The sequence below is a fragment of the Heterodontus francisci genome, chromosome 44, assembly GCF_036365525.1.
Source record: "Heterodontus francisci isolate sHetFra1 chromosome 44, sHetFra1.hap1, whole genome shotgun sequence".
In the NCBI taxonomy this organism is placed as follows: domain Eukaryota; kingdom Metazoa; phylum Chordata; class Chondrichthyes; order Heterodontiformes; family Heterodontidae; genus Heterodontus; species Heterodontus francisci.
This window is the reverse complement of record NC_090414.1, coordinates 16,107,293-16,128,356: the sequence shown is the minus strand read 5'-3', so window position 1 is coordinate 16,128,356 and position 21,064 is coordinate 16,107,293. Positions and strand designations below refer to the sequence as shown.

Genomic DNA, 21,064 nt, shown 5'->3' with positions numbered 1-21,064 from the left:
GTTGTGTGTACGTTTAGTTGCCTGCATTAATGACTCTCCCGCCGCCTCCCGATGTCCCACCGCCAACCACATTCCGGCAGCTGGCACTGCCGTGCCTTCAGATCCCCGTTCCCGGGGAAACGAGGCACAAAGCTGTGGCGACTGAGGAGGAGGTCAGTTTCTCAGTGAGGGGTGGGGTGGGGGGGGGGGGTCAAAGGAACGTCATGGGTGTAGGGGATGGTGGGAAAGGTCATAGTTGAAAGTTTGAGGGGGGGGGAAGGTCAGATTGTGAAGGTGAGCGTTTTTGGGGCGGGCGGAAAGGGCAAGTAATTAATTTAATATTGCATCCGGATGAGGGCACCTCCGACAGTGCAGCGCTCCCTCGGTACCTCACTGCAGTGTCAGCCTAGATTACAGGCTCAGATTCCGGACTAGGCCTCAAACCCAGAATCTTGGGACTCAGTCAGCGCTGGCGCTTAGCAACAGGCCGAATGGCCTCCTTTTGTACTGTATTATCCTATGATCATATGTCCCCAGGTGTAATGAGAGATGTTGACATCCCACAGTGAACAGTTAGGAGTGTTCTTTGGTGCGAAGTCTTTTGAGATCCAAATTAACCCTGTTCCACCCAAGTTCTGCCATGCAAAGTATTATTTAAATAGAGACTGCAGAATGCCGTGGGTACAGAGGGATCTGGGTGTCCTCGTACATGAAACAAAGAAAGTTTGCATGCAGGTACAGCAAGTAATTAGGAAGGCAAATGGAATGTTGTCCTTTATTGCAAGGGGGGATGGAGTATAAAATTAGGGAAGTCTTGCTACAACTGTGCAGGGCGTTGGTGGGACCACACCTAGAGTACTGTGTACAGTATCGGCCTCCTAACTTAGGGAGGGATATACCTGCAGTGGAAGCAGTTCAGAGAAGGTTCACTAGGCTGATTCCTGGGATGAAGGGGTTGTCTTGTGAGGAAAGGTTGAGCAGGTTGGGTCTATACTCATTGGAGTTTAGAAGAATGAGAGGTGATCTTATCGAAACATGTAAGATTCTGAGGGGTCTTGACAGGGTAGATGCTGAGAGGGTCTTTCCCCTCCTGGGGGAATCGAGAACTAGGGGGCACAGTTTCAGAATGAGGGGGGTCTCCCATTTAAGACGGAGATGATGAGGAATTTCTTCTCTCAGAGGGTTGTTAATCTTTGGAATTCTCTTCCCCAGAGAGCAGTGGAGGCTGGGTCATTGAATATATTCAAGGCTGAGTTAGACAGATTTTTGATCTACAAGGGAGTCAAGAGTTATGGGGGGGGGGGGGGGGGGGCAGACAGGAAACTGGAGTTGAGGCCACGATCAGATTGGCCATGATTTTATTGAATGGCGGAGGAGGCTCGAGGGGCCGAATGGCCTACTCCCGCTCCTATTTCTATGTTGTCGTGTTCTGAGCAATACTTATCTCTCAATAAACACCAGATGATTTAGGAGGGAGAACGCGGGAGACAGAGAGTAGCCGAGTTACTGTACAGTGGCTCCTCAGACCATGTTCGTCGTGGTCTGCAGTCCTGGGATGTCGTCGGCCCTCCATCGTTGGGAGCGTCACTTTGGTGCCTCTCAGCCCACCCCGCTCAGCCAGCGTCCAGTACAAGCGGGGTCCTGTGCAGAATGAGGGTGGCAATGGGAGGTGGGCCTACCAGCAGTGCCCAGTGGAGGCGGGTGAGAGAGTCTTTCCTCTTGTTGTCACCTGCTCCCTCACCTCAGTTCGGCCTTTCTGTTTGCTCCCCCAGGTCATTTCCGACAGAGTGAGAGTGGTCACATCCTGAAGAAGTTCAGCATGAACGAGAGCAGGTGCCTGCAGGGCCTGATGAACGATGTGCTGAAGCCCTACGTGCCGGCCTACTATGGCGTGGTGGAAAAGGACGGCGAGCAGTTCATCCAGATGGAGGACCTCCTGAGCGGGCTCAGCGCGCCCCGAATCATGGACTGCAAAATGGGCACGCGGTAAGCTCGCACGCGGAGGCAGAGTCACGGCCGGGGCCGGCTGGGAACCTCCGGCCTTATGGCAGAACCGGAGCGGCGGGCGGCCCAAGCGGGGCTGCAGTCGTGGGCGCGGCCCCCTCGAGCCTGTTACACAGGGACGGGAGGGGGCCATTCAGCCCCTCGACCCTCCTACAAGGAAAGCAAGAGGCCGTTCAGCCCCTGGAGCGCCACTACTGGGGTGGGGGGAGGGGTGGGGGGAGTTCTCCCCTGTGTCCTGGGGCCGATATTTATCCCTCAACCCGACATTACAAAAAAAAACAGATGATGCTGTCATTACGGCTTTGCCGTTTGTGGGATCCTGCTGTGCGCAGATTGGCTGCTGCATTACAACAGTGGGCATGCTTCAAAAAGTACTTTCATGGGCTTTCTGGAGGCCCACCAACAGAATCTGTTGCCCAGCGCCTTTGTGGGAGATGGGGGACAAAAGACAAAAGTGAGCTACTTGACAGTCTGTGTACTTGCCAAAGGATTGGGTTCACATCATCCCTCCTTCACCGATGGACTGTTCCACTGATGTCGTTGGCTGACTCTCGTTCCTATTATGTCATAACCGTGATGTCATCTGTTGGAACAGTTCACCTGAAAAGCCGTGGGGGTTGCGGGGTGGGGGGGGGGGGGGAGCACATATAAAAGTAGTGGCTGTGTAGCTCAGGCCTCGGGCCTCTCCCTGCCCTCGCTGTGGGGAATGTCCCCGTTGGTTGCCATGGCAGATCTGGTTTCTGAGGTCAATCACACTTGAAACTGGCCGCAGTGGGTGAGGAGCACAAGATGACGAAAGGTGGCTCGTAGCCCTGCACTCCAGCCAACCGTAAGCCCTTCGTGGAGGGACTATGTCAAACAACAGAGAGCTTACGGCCCAGAAATAGGCCATTCGGCCCATCTGCTCGGTGCTGGTGTTTCTGCCCCAGCCTGTGCGGCCTTCCCCGAGAGTTGCATCCACTCAGTTCTGCGAACATCCTTTCTGAGTGTTCTCCTGTGCCTCAGGGCTGTGCACAGGGCTCCAAGCCAGGGATCCAGATCAATGTAACATGACCTCTCTCCCTTTATGCATTCCATTCCTCCCGAAGGGCACTAGGCTTCCGCTGGTCACGGCCAAAAATAAAAAAAGGGACAGACTGTCTCACTGGACACTCGGCGAAGAGCTTGGCCAGATTCAACAGCAGAGAGCGCCAAGTCCCATTTGGGATTCCCAGGGAACCGAGCCAATCTAAACTGGCCTCGGAGACAACTACGCTTCGGGCCAAAGCTTTCATTTCGGCCTTCCTTCAGCATCAGTGGGAACTTACACGACCGGCAAAGAGGGCGTTCAGAAACGGCGGAGGAACCGCACTTGAAGCCTCCCAAAGCTACTCCATTCAGTGGAAACATCCGATCGATAAAGTTTTTGTCAGGGGGCGGGGGGGTCACCAGGGGGTCAAGTTATCATCCAATAATACAGCACAGAAGGAGGGCATTCGGCTCTTTGAAAGAGTTATCCAATTATTCACACTACCCCCGCCCCCAAAACCTCTCCGCCTCGCTCTCCTCTTTCAAGATGCACCTCATTGACCGAGCTTTTGGTCACCCGTCCTAATATCTCATCTGGCCAGCTGTCAAATTCTGTTGGATAACGCTACTGTGAGGCGCCTGCGAAGGTTTTACGAGGTTAAAGGTGCGATATAAAGGCAGGTTGTTGCACAAATGTAAGTTGTTGTTGCATCATGTTCCCCAAGTGCCAAGCCTTGTCCATTTGATCCCATTATTGGAGGCTGCCTGATGGCTAAGTGTCACATCCCTGTCTCTCTCTCTCTCTGGACCGCAGAGATGCTGTGACACTGTGCTCACTCATGAGGGTTGGGGATACCTGTGGCCTCCTCCCCACCGCAACCCCCACAACGGGAGACAGGCTCGGGCTGAATTTGAGTCGCATTCCTCTCAATTGTCTCTGGTCAGCTGTGGCTCACTGAATAGAACTTGCGCTTTCTCTCTCTCGCTGGTATGAGTCCGAAGGTTGTGGGTTCAAGTTCCATTCCGGAGACCCAAGCCCTTATTCCAGGCCGTCACTCTCAGCGCCAGTACTGAGGGAGTGCTGCACTGTCAGAGGGGCAGTACTGAAGTTGTGCTGACTGCACTGTCGGAGGGGCAATACTTAGGGAGTGCTGCACTGTCGGAGGGGCAGTACTGAGGGAGTGCTGCACTGTCAGAGGGGCAGTACTGAGGGAGTGCTGCGCTATCAGAGGGGCAGAACTGAGGGAGTGCTGCACTGTCAGAGGGGCAGTACTGAGGGAGTACTGCACTGTCAGAGAAGCAGTACTGAGGGAGCGCCGCACTGTCGGAGGGACAGTGCTGAGGGAGTGCTGCACTGTCGGAGGGACCATCTTTTGGATGATGCTTTTAACCAAGGGCACGTCTGCCCTTTCATGTGGACATTAAAGATCGCACGGCCACTATTGGAATTACAGCAGGGGGAAACGTTCCCTGGTTTCCCAGAGCCAACATTTAATCCCTCAATCAATGATCTGATGATCTGTGTCATTGTCACATTGCTGTTTGTGGGAGCTTGCTGCAAGCAAATTGGCTGTCGCGTTTCCTACACGACAACAGTGACTGCGCTCCAAACAGTACCCCATCAGCTGTGAAGATCTTTGGGACGTCCTAAGGTTGTGAAAAGGTGCTATAGAAATGCAAGTTTTCTTTGTTTTCTGACTGTCTCTGCTCAGGACCTACCTGGAGGAGGAGCTGACAAAAGCCAGACAGAAAGTCCACATCCGCAAGGACTTGTACCAGAAGATGTTCAAGGTCGATCCCTGTGCCCCGAGCGAGGAAGAGCACGGGCAAGGCGGCGTGACCAAACCACGGTACATGCAGTGGAGGGAGACCATAAGTTCCACAGCTACTCTTGGCTTCCGCATTGAAGGGATAACGGTTTGTGAATCCAGTTTCCCTCTAGCCTTCTCTCACTTTGCTCCACTTTCCTACCCCGTTTCCCTGCTGAATTTATTAACGTCTCTCTCAACATATCGTCCCTGGAAGAGCCCCTGAGCAAGGTCGGTCGGCCCTGACGGGGAGCTGTGGAAGTCTATGGCCATTTAGACATCTGGACCCCTGCCACTCACTCCTGCGCTATCCTGTACCCTGTTAACCCATACCACCCCATCCCCTCTCATTGAGTGTTCAACTGGGCGAGACGGTTGAGGCGGGGTGGGGGGGTGGTGGCATTATCTTTTACTTCCCCTCTGCTGGGGGAAACTGCTCCTGATGCACGTCATGAACCCCAGAAACAGGAGCAGGAATGGGCCATTCGGCCCATCGCACCTGTTCCGCCATGCAATGGAGATCACGGCTGATCTAGTTCAGCCATTTGCCCGTATCCCTGGATTCTCTTACAAATCTATCGAATTTAATTAATTACGAACGGACCGCATTGCTCTCAAGCTCTACCATATTATGATCATTCTTCCCCAGAATAAACCCCGTCACATTGCACAATAAAATACCCTGTTCCCTAGTTGGTTCCCCAACATATTGTTCCAGAAAACTGTCTCGAATGCATTCCATGAACACATCCCTCAAGCAACTTTTGCCAATTTGTTTTGCCTGGTCTGAGGACTACAGTTCTCCAGGATTATTGCATTGCCCTAGTTATCAACTCCACCAATTTTCTGATTTATAATCTGTCCAACACTATGATTGCCGTTAGGAGGCCTATAAGCTACTCGCACGAATGCTTTCGACCCTTTGTTGTTTCTTGGCTCCACCCACGCTGATTCTACATTCCGATTTTCCAGACTCAGGCCCTTTCTCCTCCATCTCATCCTTTATTATCAGGGCTAACCCCATCTCCTTTTCCTTTTTTGCCGCTCTTTTCGGAAAGCCAACTCTCCTGGAATATTTAGTTCCTAACCTTGATCACTCTGACACCACCTCTCAGTCAAGGCTTCGGGATCAAACCCATTCACCTCTATTTGCGCCATTAACTCATCCGTCTTGTCACAAGTACTCTGTGCATTTGGAAGTAACGCTTTTAGTTTTAACGTTTTCCCCTTAGTTGCTAACGTCCTATTACCGTCCCTAAACTCTTTCCCTCTAAAGGTCTGGGGTGCCACAGGGATCAGTGCTGGGGCCTCAACTATTAATGACTTGGATGAAGGGGCATAAAAACATAAGAAATAGGAAGAGGAGGAGGCCATTCAGCCCTTCAAGCCCACTCCATCATTCAATGAGATCATGCCTGATCTGCTTCAACACCATTTTCCTGCACTATCCCTGTAACCCTTGATCCTATCAGTGCCCCCTCATAATTTTGTATACCTCAATCAGGTCCCCCCTCAGCCTTCTCTGCTCTAAGGAAAACAACCCCAGCCTATCCAGTCTCTCTTCATAGCTGAAATGCTCCAGCCCAGGCAACATCCTGGTGAATCTCCTCTGCACCCTCTCCAGTGCAATCACATCCTTCCTATAGTATGGTGACCAGAACTGTACACAATACTCCAGCTGTGGCCTAACTAGTGTTTTATACAGCTCCATCATAACCTCCCTGCTCTTATATTCTATGCCTCGGCTAATAAAGGCAAGTATCCCATATGCCTTACTAACCACCTTATCTATCTGTGCTGCTGCCTTCAGTGATCTATGGACAAGTACACCAAGGTCCCCCTGACCCTCTGTACTTCCTCGGGTCCTACCATCCATTGTATATTCCCTTGCCTTGTTATTCCTCCAAAAATGCATCACCTCACACTTCTCAGGATTAAATTCCATTTGCTACTGCTCTGCCCATCTTACCAGCCCATCTATATCGTCCTGTAATCTAAGTCTTTCCTCCTCACTATTTACACCACTAATTTTTGTGTTGTCTGCGAACTTACTGATCATACCTCCTATATTCACATCTAAATCATTAATGTACACTACAAACAGCAAGGGTCCCAGCACCGATCCCTGTGGTACACCACTGGTCACAGGCTTCCACTTGCAAAAACAACCCTCGACCATCACCATCTGCCTCCTGCCACGAAGCCAATTTTGGATCCAATTTGCCAAATTACCCTGGATCCCATGGGCTCTTACCTTCTTAACCAATCTCCCATGCGGGACCTTATCAAAAGCCTTACTGAAGTCCATGTAGACTACATCAACTGCTTTATCCTCATCTACACACCTAGTCACCTTCTCGAAAAATTCAATCAGATTTATAGAACATAGAACATTACAGCGCAGTACAGGCCCTTCAGCCCTCGATGTTGCGCCGACCTGTGAAACCATCTGACCTACACTATTCCATTTTCATCCATATGTCTATCCAATGACCACTTAAATGCCCTTAAAGTTGGCGAGTCTACTACTGCTGCAGGCAGGGCGTTCCACGCCCCTACTACTCTCTGTGTAAAGAAACTACCTCTGACATCTGTCCTATATCTATCACCCCTCAACTTAAAGCTATGTCCCCTCGTGTTTGCCATCATCATCCGAGGAAAAAGACTCTCACTATCCACCCTGTCCAACCCTCTGATTATCTTATATGTCTCGATTAAGTCACCTCTTCTCCTCCTTCTCTCTAACGAAAACAACCTCAAGTCCCTCAGCCTTTCCTCGTAAGACCTTCCCTCCATACCAGGCAACATCCTAGTAAATCTCCTCTGCACCTTTTCCAAAGCTTCCACATCCTTCCTATAATGCGGTGACCAGAACTGCACGCAATACTCCAGGTGCGGCCTCACCAGAGTTTTGTACAGCTGCATCATGACCTCGTGGCTCCTAAACTCGATCCCCCTACTAATAAAAGCTAACACACCATATGCCTTCTTAACAGCTCTATTAACCTGGGTGGCAACTTTCAGGGATTTATGTACCTGGACACCAAGATCTCTCTGCTCATCTACACTACCAAGAATCTTCCCATTAGCCCAGTACTCTGCATTGCTGTTACTCCTTCCGAAGTGATTCACCTCACACTTTTCCGCATTAAACTCCATTTGCCATCTCTCAGCCCAGCTCTGCAGCCTATCTATGTCCCTCTGTACCCTACAACATCCTTCGGCACTATCCACAACTCCACCGACCTTCGTGTCATCCGCAAATTTACTAACCCACCCTTCTACACCCTCATCCAGGTCATTTATAAAAATGACAAACAGCAGCGGCCCCAAAACAGATCCTTGCGGTACACCACTAGAAACTAAACTCCAGGATGAACATTTGCCATCAACCACCACCCTCTGTCTTCTTTCAGCTAGCCAATTTCTGATCCAAAGCTCTAAATCACCTTCAACCCCATACTTCCGTATTGTCTGCAATAGCCTACCATGGGGAACCTTATCAAACGCCTTACTGAAATCCATATACACCACATCCACGGCTTTACCCTCATCCACCTGTTTGGTCACCTTGTCAAAAAACTCAATAAGGTTTGTGAGGCACGACCTACCCGTCACAAAACCGTGCTGACTATCGCTAATGAACTTATTCTTTTCAAGATGATTATAAATCCTATCTCTTATAACCTTTTCCAACATTTTACCCACAACCGAAGTAAGGCTCACAGGTCTATAATTACCAGGGCTGTCTCTACTCCCCTTCTTGAATTTGTTAGACACGATCTCCCCCTGACAAAGCCATGCTGACTATCCCTGATTAATCCCTGCCTCTCCAAGTGGAGACTAATCCTGTCTCTCAGAATTTCTCCACTACTGACGTTAGACTCACAGGACTATAATTACCTGGTTTATCCCTGCTACCCTTCTTCAATAATGGTACCACATTCGCTGTCCTCCAGTCCTCTGGAACCTCTCCTGTGGCCAGAGAGGATTTGAAAATTTGTGTCAGAGCCCCTGCTATCTCCTCCCTTGCCTCACACACATAACAGCCTGGGATATATCTCATCTGGGCCTGGGGATTTATCCAGTTCTAAACTCCAGGGAATAAAGGCCCTGTCTCCTCAATCTCTCCTCATAGGACAATCCTCCCATCCCAGGAATTAGTTTGGTGAACCTTCGTTGCACTCCCTCTATGGCAAATCTCTCTTTCCTTAGGTAAGTTTTCTGTCCATTAACCAGTTCTCAATCCATGCCAGTATATTCCTCCCCTTCACCACCCCCCCCCCCCCCCACAAACCCATGTGCTGTAATTTTGTTTGCTAACCTCTTGTGTGGGACCTTATCAAAAGCTTTCTGAAAATCTAAATATACCACATCCACCGGTTCCCCCTTATCTATTTGCGAGTTACATCCTTAAAAAACAACTCCCAACAGGTTTGTTAAACATGATTTCCCTTTCATAAATCCATGTTGACTCTGCCCAATCCTACCATTATTTTCGAAGTGTCCTGTTATCACGTCCTTTATTATAGCTTCTAGCATTTTCTCTACGACTGATGTTAGGCTAATAGGTCTGTAGTTCCCCGTTTTCTCTCTCCCTCCTTTCTTAAATAATGGGGTTCCATTTCTTACCTTCTAATCTGCAAGAACCATTCCAAAATGTATAAAATTTTGAAAGATGACCACCAATGCATCTACTATCTCTCCAGCGACCTCTTTCAACACTCTGGGATGTAGATCATCAGGCCCAGGGGATTTATCTACTTTAAGCCCCATTAATTTCTATCGTACTTTTTTTTTTGACTAATATTATTATCTTGCAGTTCCTCCTGAGAGACTGCAGAATGCTGCAGCACAGAAGGATCTGGGTGCCCTTGTACATGAATCACAAAAGGTTAGCATGCAGGAACAGCAAGTAATTTGGCAAATAATTGGAATGTATAAAAGTAGGGAAGTCTTGCTACAACTGTGCAGGGCGTTGGTGAGACTGCACCTAGAGTACTATGTACAGTTTTGGTCTCCTGACTTAGGGAGGGATATACGTGCATTGGAAGCAGTTCAGAGAAGGTTTACTAGGCTGTTTTCTGGGATGAAGGGGTTGTCTTATGAGGAAAGGTTGAGCAGGTTGGGTCTATACTCATTGGAGTTTAGAAGAATGAGAGGTGATCTTATTGAAACATAAAAGATTCTGAGGGGGTCTTTCCCCTCCTGGGGGAATCTAGAACTAGGGGGGTACAGTTGCAGAATGAGGGGGGGTCTCCCATTTAAGACGGAGATGAGGAGGAATTTCTTCTCTTTGATCTTTGGAATTCTCTTCCCCAGAGAGCAGTGGAAGCTGGGTCACTGAATATATCCAAGGCTGAGTTAGACAGATTTTTGATCTACAAGGGAGTCAAGGGTCATGGGGGGGGCAGACAGGAAAGTGGAGTTGAGGCCACAATCAGATCAGCCATGATCTTATAGAATGGTGCAGCAGGCTCAAGGGGCCGAATGGCCTGCTCCTGCTCCTATTTCTTATGTTCTTCCTGACAGTTTACTCTTCAGACTGAAAAATTGAGTTTAAAGCCCTATCCTACTGCCCTAGTTATTCGATTCACCAGGATATTGGTCCCAGATGGGTTCAAGAGGAGTCTGTCCCAATGGAACAGCTCCCTCTTGCCCAGTACTGGTGCCTGTGCCCCATGAATTGAAACTCCTGCCTCCCAAACCACGCTTTCAGCCGTGCACTTAAACCACGAATCTGTTTGTCCCTTTGCCAATCTGCACGTGCCTCAGGTAGTAATCCCCAGATTACCTTTGAGGTTCCGCTTTTTAAATTTGTACCTAGCTCCTCAAACTCCCTCAGCCGAACCTCATTCCCAGTTCTGCCTAAGTCACTGGTTCCTACGTGGACCGCAACTGGATCGTTCCCCCTTTCTCTCCAAGTTTTTCTCCAGACGTGAGGAGATGTCTTTAACCCTGGCACCAGGCAGGCAACGCAGCCTTCAGGACTACCCGTTCAGGGCTGCAGAGAACAATATGTAACCCCCTAACTATACTATCCATGGCCACATTCCTTTTCACGCCCGAATGGCCTCCTACACCGTGGTGCTGTGGTCACTTTGTCCATCCTCTCTGCAGTCTTTGTTCTCAGCCACGCTTGTAGCAAGTACCACACGCCTGTTGGACAATGGCGAAGGCTGAGGCTCCGTCACTATGTCTGAGATTCCCCGAGGTGCCTGTGTCGCAGTCACACACTCCTGTCCCCTGACCGCTAACCAAACCACCTAACCTAAGGGGTGTGACTGCCCCCTGGGGCAAAAATCAAAGTGGCCTCTAAATTTTTTTTTTTCTTTTTTGGTGACCATGCACGGGCGCCAACTGAAAGGGGGGCTGACTCGTGGGCGGAAACCTTCAGGAGGCGGTGCGGCCAAGCGGCTTAGGGGTCACAAGGGTCAGAATGTCCAGCTCGCTCTCCCTGATGCTTTGCAAAGTCTGTGACTCAAAGAGCCCCAAAGATCCTCGAGTCGCAGGTGCAGTTGCCTGGGACCGCGCTGCTCTCCACAAACTCCCCCCGTGCCGCAGATGCAGCACACCTTCCTGCACTGCCATCTCTACCTAACCCCGCTTTATATATTTAATTTAAGCTGAATGGCATTACTTCACTTGTTTTACTTTTAGTGTCTTTTGCTCTAATCAATTTAAACTAATCGATTTAACTATTGCTGAGAAAGAGAGACATGCTGTTGAAGCGTTTTGTCTTGCACTCATCAGGACGGACGCAAGAATGCCAAATTTCAAAGGGCGCAACAAGTTATACTGCAATGAGAAAAGGGTGTGGCAGGAAGAACATCCTTTTGGCTTGATGGTAGCATCCTCAGTGGAAAATACCACTCCTGTTGCTACTGCAAACAAATGAGGAATGTGGATATGTATTCCAGTGCTGGTGCGATGCCAGGTATGTAGGCCGTATTTCCCAACGACTGGCGGATCGTATCAAACAGCACGTTTGTTCACCATAGGCAGCGCACTGACCGTACTCAACCGGCCCGTACTTGCAAAACTCAGAACTTATTGTCTGACATGAGATATGATTCCGTGATTGTACAGCACTTACTGAATAATCCCGAGTGTGCCAAGAATTACATTAACAACGCAATTTAAGATTATCGGTCCAGCACTTACACTTTCTAGAAGCTACATATATTCATTCGCAGAGACCTGTCCTCTTCACACAAAAGGAACATGTCCAGACTTTGTGCCTTTTTTTGAATTAAACAAAAGCGTGGGGGTCAATAGTTCCCTGGTGCATTCTCCACGGCGACGCCTCTACCAATCAGAGTCGACTTGCCAACCAATCAGCACCCTTTCCCCATGCAGCATAAATTTGTTGCTCCCTTTGAAAATTGGCATTCTTGCATCTGTCCTGATGAGTGCAAGATGAAAAGCCTCGACAGCGTGACTTTTTTTCAGCAAAACTCAAGTTCTGTACTGCCAAGCAACTAGTTCCCCCTTCCCCACTCTGCACCGAATTCCCACTCTCACCAAATTTTCAACTTGCCACTCCACTTATGCTGCGATCTACGTTTCCCCTCTGAAACAGCAAAGGGCCACCTCCACTCATCCCCTTCAATGTCTTCCCTCCGCCCTCCAGACAGTGGCAAGGGGAAGGGGCAAAAATTCATGGCCATTCTTCAGCGAGCACAGATAAGGGGTGTCCTTATCGGGCTATTCAACCTCCTTCCCAAGCATTGTACCTGACTACTGTCCCACCTCATCAGTTCCACACCCTGGTGCCCTTCCCTTGGAGATAAGTGTGAAGTAGTGGAAGGATTCTCAAGCTGATTAACAGGCCAGACCGTGGACAGAACCAGCCTGACACCAGTTGATGGCGGGTTTGTCCTACAAGGCAGCACGATTTTCAGTCGCCCGTACCCGCCCGACCTGAGCATCCCTCCGGACATCAGCCCAGAATTCAGAGCCTGAGCTCCAGCCTCCGCTCGCCGGGACTGTCCGGAACGGGGTTTGAACTCCACACCTCCTGGCTCCGAGTGGGGGGGGAGGGGAGGGGGTGGAATGATAACCACTGAACCAAACCTCCGCTGCCCCATGGGCGCAAAAGATGGCACAGGCTCGAGGGGCTGAATGGCCCCCTGTTGTACTGTCGAGACTCTGCGATTCTCTGAAAGGCCTCTTGCTTTACAGATGGATAACGGAATGGTTCACAAAGACTTCAAGAGGACAAGAACCAGGGAACAGATCATTACCACTTTGACCTGTTTCACTGAAGGTCATTTGGACATCCTGGTAGGTTTGGCATCTTTTCCTTGGCAGGCAGTGGGCCAGGGACCACGAGGCGAGGCGGTGCACTGACTCGACCCCATCCTGTGCCTGGGGCAGGATAGGATAGCTGATGCTCCAGGATCGTAACGGAGTCTCCAGGGATCGAAGACTGATATCCAGGGCTTCGCAAATCCCAGAGATAAATCACTGGGGCATTAAAAAAAACACAGTGCATGGTTCTTATTAAATCTTTGCACACTTTTGGTTTAGTTGGATGAAAACACTGGAGACTGGTGGGGGGGGGGGGTGGGGGGGGGAAAAGGGTTTGGGAGAGGTGAAGGCTCATTCAGTCAAGGAAGAAAGAGTACGGGTCCATTCCCAATTACATCATGGGAAGGAGGTGTGAGGAGGGAATGGCCGGGTTGGTAACGCAATGGGAGGGCAACAGGGTCACCTGAAGAAACCTCCATTAATACATCCAACCTGTGTTGTCAACCCTAGGACTGGTCATTAGTCAACGTGCAAGTGCAGCGGATTGACCGGTTGTATGGAACAAGGAAGCTAAGCCCAGCTGTTCTGTTTCGTGGTCTCTGGCCCTCTTATTTCGTCTGTTGTCCATCAACACCCCAACCCACTTCTCCCCACTACTGGCAGCCTTGCCTTCAACCGCTGGTATTAAACTAGCCGTCTTACTCAAAGGGGCCACAGGACGGGTGTGAGAAAAGCAAATGTCATATTGTTGCATTGGGGTGCGCTGTTCTGAGGTTGGAGCTCAGTAATAATTGATGGGGACAGTGTAGAGGGAGCTTTACTGTGTATCTAACCCCTGTTTTTTTTTTATAGACATATTTACAGTTTTAAAATAGCTTTATTAAAACCAGATAAATCAACAAAAAACTCAAATTAAAATGCCATTCTCGGCGTCGACGATGCACTCCAGTCCCTGCGGTGCCCACCGGTCGCGGAAGGCCTCAAGCGTACCGGCGGACACCGCATGCTCCTTCTCCAGGGACACCCGGGCGCGGACGTAACCGCGGAAGAGGGGCAGGCAATCGGGGAGGATGGAACCCCCGACGGCCCGCAACCTGGACCTGTGAATTGCCACCTTGGCCAGGCCCAGGAGCAGATCGACGAGGAGATCCTCCTCCCGGCCCAAGCCCCTCCGCTCCGGGTGCCCAAAGATCAGGAGCGTGGGACTGAAGTGCAGCCAGAATTTGAGGAGCAGCCTCTTCAGATACTCAAAGAGGGGCTGCAACCTCGCACACTCCGTATAAACGTGGAACACAGACTCGTCCAGGCCGCAGAAAGTACAGGCGCCTGTACATTCTGCGGCCTGGGAGTCCGTGAACCTACTTAAAAGTCTATTGCACGGGACTGCTCTGTGCAGCACCCTCCACCCCAGGTCCCCGATGTAAAGGGGGAAGACTCCCACGTACAGAGACCTCCATCGGGGTTTCCCCTCGCCGCCAGATGGCAACGCGGACCGCCAGGGCTCCGCACTCCCGAGCCCCCTCGCCACCCGCAGTGAGGGGCGTCCCGGGGGTTTTGGCTACTCCTCCGCCCGCCGGACCATCCCCGGAGTCGGCCGCCCGGACAGCCGAGGCGCTCTCCTCCGCCGTCGGGGGAGCGCCCTGACTGGAGGCGACCATGCTCCAGACTCGGAACAGATCCCGGTAAAAGACAGGCAACCCCCTCAGAGAGGCGCGGCTAACGGACTCCACCGGGAGCTGCGTGTCGTCTTGAAGGCAGTGACACTGGCGGAAAAAATACGTCGCCAGCGCACACCATCTGGGAGGACGCTCGACGTACAGGTATCTCTGCAGGGTCCGAAGGCGGAGAGTCGCAGCCTGGGTGCGGACGCACACCAGCGACTGACCGCCCTCCTCAATATGGAGACTCAGGACCGCGGCAGAGACCCAGTGTTTCCTCTTGCCCCAGAAGAAATCGACAAGTTTCTTCTGCATCTTGGTGGCAAATACAGGGGGCGGGGCCAAAGTGACCAACCGGTACCACAACATGGAGGCCACCAGTTGGTTTATGACCAGCGCTCGGCCCCTGTAGGAAAGCACTCGGAGCAGTCCTGTCCAGCGCCCCAGCCGAGCGGTGACTTTCGCCTCCAACTCCTGCCAGTTTGCTGGCCAGGCTTCCTCAGCTGGGCTAAGGTGGACTCCCAGATAGATGAGGTGCGTGGTGCTCCACGCAAAAGGTGTCATCTCCTCCGGCAGGGAGTCCACCCGCCACTGACCCACCAGGAGTCCGGAACATTTCTCCCAATTGATCCTCGCGGAGGACGCGGCAGAAAAGGTCTGCTGGCAGTCGCGCATCCTCCGCAAGTCAACGGGATCTGTGATTGCGAGGAGCACGTCGTCGGCGTAAGCCGAGAGGACGACCCGCATGGCCGGCTCGCGCAGAGCCAATCCCGTCAACCTCCTGCGAAGCAGACACAGGAAGGGCTCCACGCAGATGGTATACAATTGGCCGGACATGGGGCATCCGTAACGCACTCCTCTCCCAAAGCGAAGGGGCGCCGTCAAGGACCCGTTAACTTTGACTAGACACTCTGCGGCGGCGTATAAAAGTCGGACCCGGGCCACGAAATGCGGCCCGAGTCCGAAAGCTCGCAGCGTCCCGAAAAGGTATTCGTGATCCACCCTGTCGAACGCCTTCTCCTGATCGAGGGAGAGAAAGGCGACCGACTGACCAGTCCTCTGGGAAAGATGGGTCAGGTCCCGGACCAGGTGGATGTTGCCCTGGATGGACCGGCCCGGGACCGAGTAGGACTGGTCGGGGTGGATCATGTGGGCCAGCACGGAGCCCAGGCGGGTAGACATAGCCCGGGCAAAGATCTTATAATCCGTGCTGAGGAGGGAGACCGGACGCCAGTTTTTAAGCAGGCGGAGATCGCCCTTCGGCAGCAGGACAATGACCGCCCTGCGCCACGAGAGGGGCATCTCCCCGGTCACCAGGCTTTCCCCCAGGATCCGCGCGTAATCGTCCCCCAGGACGTCCCAGAACGCCCTGAGGAACTCCACGGTCAACCCATCCAGCCCTGGGGATTTGCCCCTCGAGAGCTGGTGGAGGGCGCCAGTCATCTCCGCCAACGTGAGCGGAGCCTCCAATCCTTCGGCGCCCTCCGGGCTGACCTGCGGCAGGTCCTCCCACAAAACTCTGCGCGCATCCTCGCTGGATGGATCCGGAGAGAACAACGCACTGTAATAAGTACGGACCAGGAGGCCCATTCCCTCCGGATCCGTGATGGAGGATCCGTCGTCGGCCAGCAGCTCGATGAGCTGCTTACGGACCCCCCGCCATTTTTCCAGTGAGTAGAAGAAGGGTGAGGCGCGGTCCAAATCTTCCAGAATCTGGATCCGCGACCTCACGTACGCGCCTCGGGACCCTATGAGCTGCAGGTCCCTCAGCGCGCCCTTCTTCTCTTTGTACGCCTGCCACAGGGCCGGGTCCACGACGGCATGACGGAGACGGGACTCCAAGTCGAGCACCTCCCTCTCAAGGCGCCCGATCTTGGCTTCCCGCCTCTTGGTCGACCCCTTCGCGTACTCCTGACAGAAGACGCGGATTTGAGTCTTGCCCACATCCCACCATAGCCTCAAGGAGGGGAAGCCCCCCTGCTTCCTTCTCCAGTCGGCCCAGAATCGACGGAACGAGTCCCGAAATCGCTCGTCCTCCAGCAGCCGGTTGTTAAAGTGCCAGTACGCGGACCCCGCCCGCGTGCGGAGCGGAGTGAACTCCGCCCACACCAGGTGGTGGTCCGAGCACGGCACCAGCCGCATGGAGGCCGCCGAGACGCGGGAGACGTACGCCTGCGAAATGTAGAGGCGGTCGATTCGGGACCCTCCCCCTCCAGACCTCAAAGTGAAGGCGCTGGAGTCGGGATGGAGATTCCGCCAGACGTCCACCAAGTTAAGGGAGCTGATCAGTCCCCTCAACTTCTCCACCGACGCTTGGCCGCGCTGGGGACCGGAACGATCCCCCACCTCGAGGGTGCAGTTAAAATCCCCCCCCCCCCGAGGATGATGCACTCACCGCTATCGATGGAGCTCAAGAGAGCGGACACTTCTTCAAAGAAGCGCGCTTGCAAAGCGCCGGGCCTGGGCGCGTACACGTTCACAAAGTGGAGCGGCACGCTACCCAGGCGAACGGCGAGGTGGAGCAAGCGGCCCGGCACTAGCTCCTTGACCCCCAAGATCTCCGGCTGAAAAGTCGGGGCCAGCAAGATAGCCACCCCACTAGAAATAGGGGTGAGGTGACTCATGTAGACCCCACCCTGCCACTCCAGGAGCCAGGTGGCTTCGTCTCCCGGAACGGTGTGGGTTTCCTGCAGAAAGCTCACCGCGTATCTCCCTTCCCTAAGGACTGAGAGATTGTGAAATCTGCGGTGAGCCCCTCTGCTGCCGTTGATGTTGAGGCTGGCTATGGTTATCTTCATGTCAAAGGTACTTAAAACCCGTCACCAACAGCTCACTGTGAGGAGGGAGTGGAAGTGCACCTGGCCTTCCACTCCCCCAGCAACCCATTGAGGAACACATTAAACCGGCGCCTCTCAACCAGTTTCACGCCCGTGCGCTTGCCCGCTTTCTTCAGGGCGGCACGGACGGACTGTATGATCAGCGCCAGATTCAACCAACAGCCGAGCTGAATTTTATTGCGGCAACCCCTGCAAGCCGCGAGGAAATCCCGGAGTTCCGCCGTGGGGATGAGTGGAGATTCGGTGGGAGGCACGAGGGACTCCACCACCTCACTGGCGATGGAATCAAGATCATCCTCCGTGCTCCACACCGAATCCCCATCCTCCTCTGGGTTGTCACCGCCAGCGGCCGACACATCCACCACACACTGTGGGGCGGACGTCCCGGCTGCGCCAGCTGGTCCTGCCTCCGTCACGATCCCACCCCCAGGATCGATGGCGGAGGAGTCCTCTCTGTGTTTTACTGTGAAACTGGAGCCTGTGGGCACCAGCAGTTCAGGACCCCCCTCCACCTCCGTCCCCAGGCCAATGAGTGGTCCAGGGGAGACAGATGATCCTGACTCCGGAAATCCAGCTGGAGCCGAGACCGGAGGCGGAGAGAGGAGGCCATCTCCCGTTCCGCCAGCACCCACAGGTCCAGCAGATGGGGCAGCATTCTCGGTTATAACTGGGTCGGGTGTCTCCTGGTTGGTGGTGGACTCCGGCTGGGAGGCCCGACCCTCTGGGGCGTCGCCCTCCCCTTCATTCAGGGCACCCGACCCAGTAGCAGTGGCAGAATGGGCGGCGTCCCCAGGCTCCCCCACCACAAGCAGGCCCCCACTTACTCCTTCAGGAGGGGCCTCATGTACCAGGGCCTTCCCCTCCCCTCCATCCTGAGGAAGAGGGAGCTCCTGCCCGGACTTTGTCGCCTTGGTGGTGGCAGTAGGGGGAACCTGAGGACCCGAAACAGGAGGCAGTTCCCCTCCAACAGATGGGCCCTGCACCTCAGGGCCCTGTGTTATTTCTGTGGAGGGGTGCCTTCTCCTCTTTTTCCCACTAGGGTGCGGAGGCTCAGAGACCTCCATGTCATCAGAGGCCTCCGCCTCCGCACCCTTTTTAGTCACTCTGGGCCTGAGCCCAGCCCTGGGACAGGTGGATTCCATGGGAATGGGCTTTGGGCTGAGCTCAGGCTCGGGTTGAGTCAAAGTGTCCAGGGGACGCGCCTCATGATGTTTCTTTTTTCCCCGCGTCTTCCTTCCACTCGGACGGACGCTACCCTCCCCGCCGGAGGTTGTGAAAACCACAGCCTCCAGAACCGACTGCGTGGTGTCTATTGGATGTGTGGGGGGAGTGGGAGGAGGTGCTGTGGAACCATTCTGGGCCGCCGAACATGCCCCACCCCCTTGCAGACGTGGCACCGCGCCCCATCCGAGGTCCAGAAGATGCGGTAGGCCGTCCCCTGAAACTCTATACCGAAGTGGCCCTCCAAGACCTCCTCCCGCGCCAGCTGCATGAATAGCTGGCGGCGGAAGGAGTACACATGTCGGAGGCTGTGCTCCTGAAGACCGAGCGGGACTGGGGTGATCCCTGACCTCACCTCCCCCAGATGGTGTAGGTGGGGGAGGAGGAGCTCATCAGGAATGAAGGGTGGGACGTTCGACAAGGTTACCCGATGTGCAGTGGCCCCCAGAGGGTCCACTGGCAGGAAAATCCCACCCACTGTGAGCCCCGTACTTAGGGCGAGGGACACAGCCCGCTCGGTCTTCAGGAAGAACACAGCCTTCCCATACATCTTTGAGGCTACAACAATGGCCAAGGGGCCGACAACCACAGCCATTGCCTTAACACAAGCCTCAATAGTCATATTAGGATGGGTGTAACTCTTCACCCCATGCTTTGATGTTAAGATTTTAAATGGTGACGGGGCCACAGGAGCAGCTGTCGCAGCTGCTGCAGCATAGGAGGGCCCCGCCACCGGAGAGGACTGAGAAGTCATGGGGTAGAAGAGTTACAGGCACTTTGCTGAGAGAAAAAAAAAGAGCAAACATAATAAATCAAAAAAGCAACATTTAAAGGATGTAGCACAGGGGAAGAGGCTGAGGGAGAGGAAGGCCAGGAGGAATCAGTCTTTGTTGGTATTTTAAAGAAGTCTTGTAGCTGGTCTTCCAGTTGGGAGGGTGGGGTGATGTCTTCACCTGGGTCAGCTGTAAGCTGCCAAGGCACACGCCTCCTTCGATGTTCAGATAAGAGAAGTCTCTTCACCTGGGCAGCTCCAGCTGTCCCAGGCTTAGTAGTTGGGGTGGGGAGGGAGCTCCCTATCCAAAGATGTTAAACACAGGAGCTCCCTATTGAACAATGCAGCCCCACCCAAGGTCTTCAGGTCTCTTCTTTCCCCACCCCCCAACAATAAATGAAAAAGACTTCAGGATAAAACAAACTCACAAAAGAGCTTCCAGTTTTTCCAGTTCTCTGCCTTCCTTCCTTTGTTGAAATTTGGAAAAAACTTTTGTTTCAGTTTGAATCTCCCTCTTGCAGCAGTCACACAGCCTGCAGCCTCCAACCTCTGCACACAGTCAGCTGCACCTCGTTGATGCACTCAAGCTCCCAAATCAGAGAGCAGCCAATCCCAGTGCTGTACCTGTCCTGGGAGTGTTTGATGGGGGACAGTGTCGCGGGAGCTTTACTCTGTATCTAACCGTTTTTTTTTCTCGTTTTTTTTTATATTAGCCAGGCAGCTTCAGCTGACTCAGGCTGGGCAATTGGGGTGGGGAGGGAGCTTCCCTGCAACTTTAGTGCAATTGCACAGCTCCCTGCAGAATTGTATAGCCCCCGCCCCTTGTTCTTCTGGCCTCTTCCACCTCCCACAACAGTCCAAACAAAGCAAGAGTCCGGTGCTCAACACCCACCTTGAAATACAGGCTTAATCCAAAAGTCTTTCCTCCTCTGCAGCAAATGCTGTTGAAAGGTTTTTGCAGTTCCCTCCTCAGCTCTCCCTCTCCAGCAGCACCTCCAGCAACTGACTGTTGCACCTCGTTGAGACACTCAGCATTCCCAATCACAGAGGAGCCAATCCCCATTTTTTTTTTTCTTTTCTTTTTTTTTTATTAGGTGGCCTTTATACCCCAGGCCCCTTTTACATAATCTATGTCGAGGGGGCCTTTATTCCTCAGGCCCCCTTTATATACATAATTTTAAAATAACTTTATTAAAACCAGATAAATAAACAAAACTCAAATTAAAATGCCATTCTCGGCGTCGACAATGCACTCCAGTCCCTGCGGTGCCCACCGGTCGCGGAAGGCCTCAAGCGTACCGGCGGACACCGCATGCTCCTTCTCCAGGGACACCCGGGCGCGAACGTAACCGCGGAAGAGGGGCAGGCAATCGGGGAGGACGGACCCCCCGACGGCCCGCAACCTGGACCTCTGAATTGCCACCTTGGCCAGGCCCAAGAGCAGACCGACGAGGAGATCCTCCTCCCAGCCCGAGCCCCTCCGCACCGGGTGCCCAAAGATCAGGAGCGTGGGGCTGAAGTACA

General features: G+C 53.0%; 1 protein-coding gene across 2 annotated transcripts in view; it reads left to right on the top strand.

Moving 5' to 3' along the window:
- Positions 1 to 21,064, top strand: part of LOC137355856 (inositol-trisphosphate 3-kinase B-like) — a 53,876-nt gene that overhangs the window by 21,294 nt on the left and 11,518 nt on the right. The window contains exons 3-5 of one of the 2 annotated variants that reach the window (XM_068021448.1): positions 1,752 to 1,965; positions 4,704 to 4,908; positions 12,984 to 13,085. In XM_068021448.1, coding sequence (XP_067877549.1) covers positions 1,752 to 1,965; positions 4,704 to 4,908; positions 12,984 to 13,085 — 521 coding nt within the window. The remainder of the gene's footprint in view (positions 1 to 1,751; positions 1,966 to 4,703; positions 4,909 to 12,983; positions 13,086 to 21,064) is intronic. The other variant, XM_068021449.1, reaches the window with a different exon arrangement.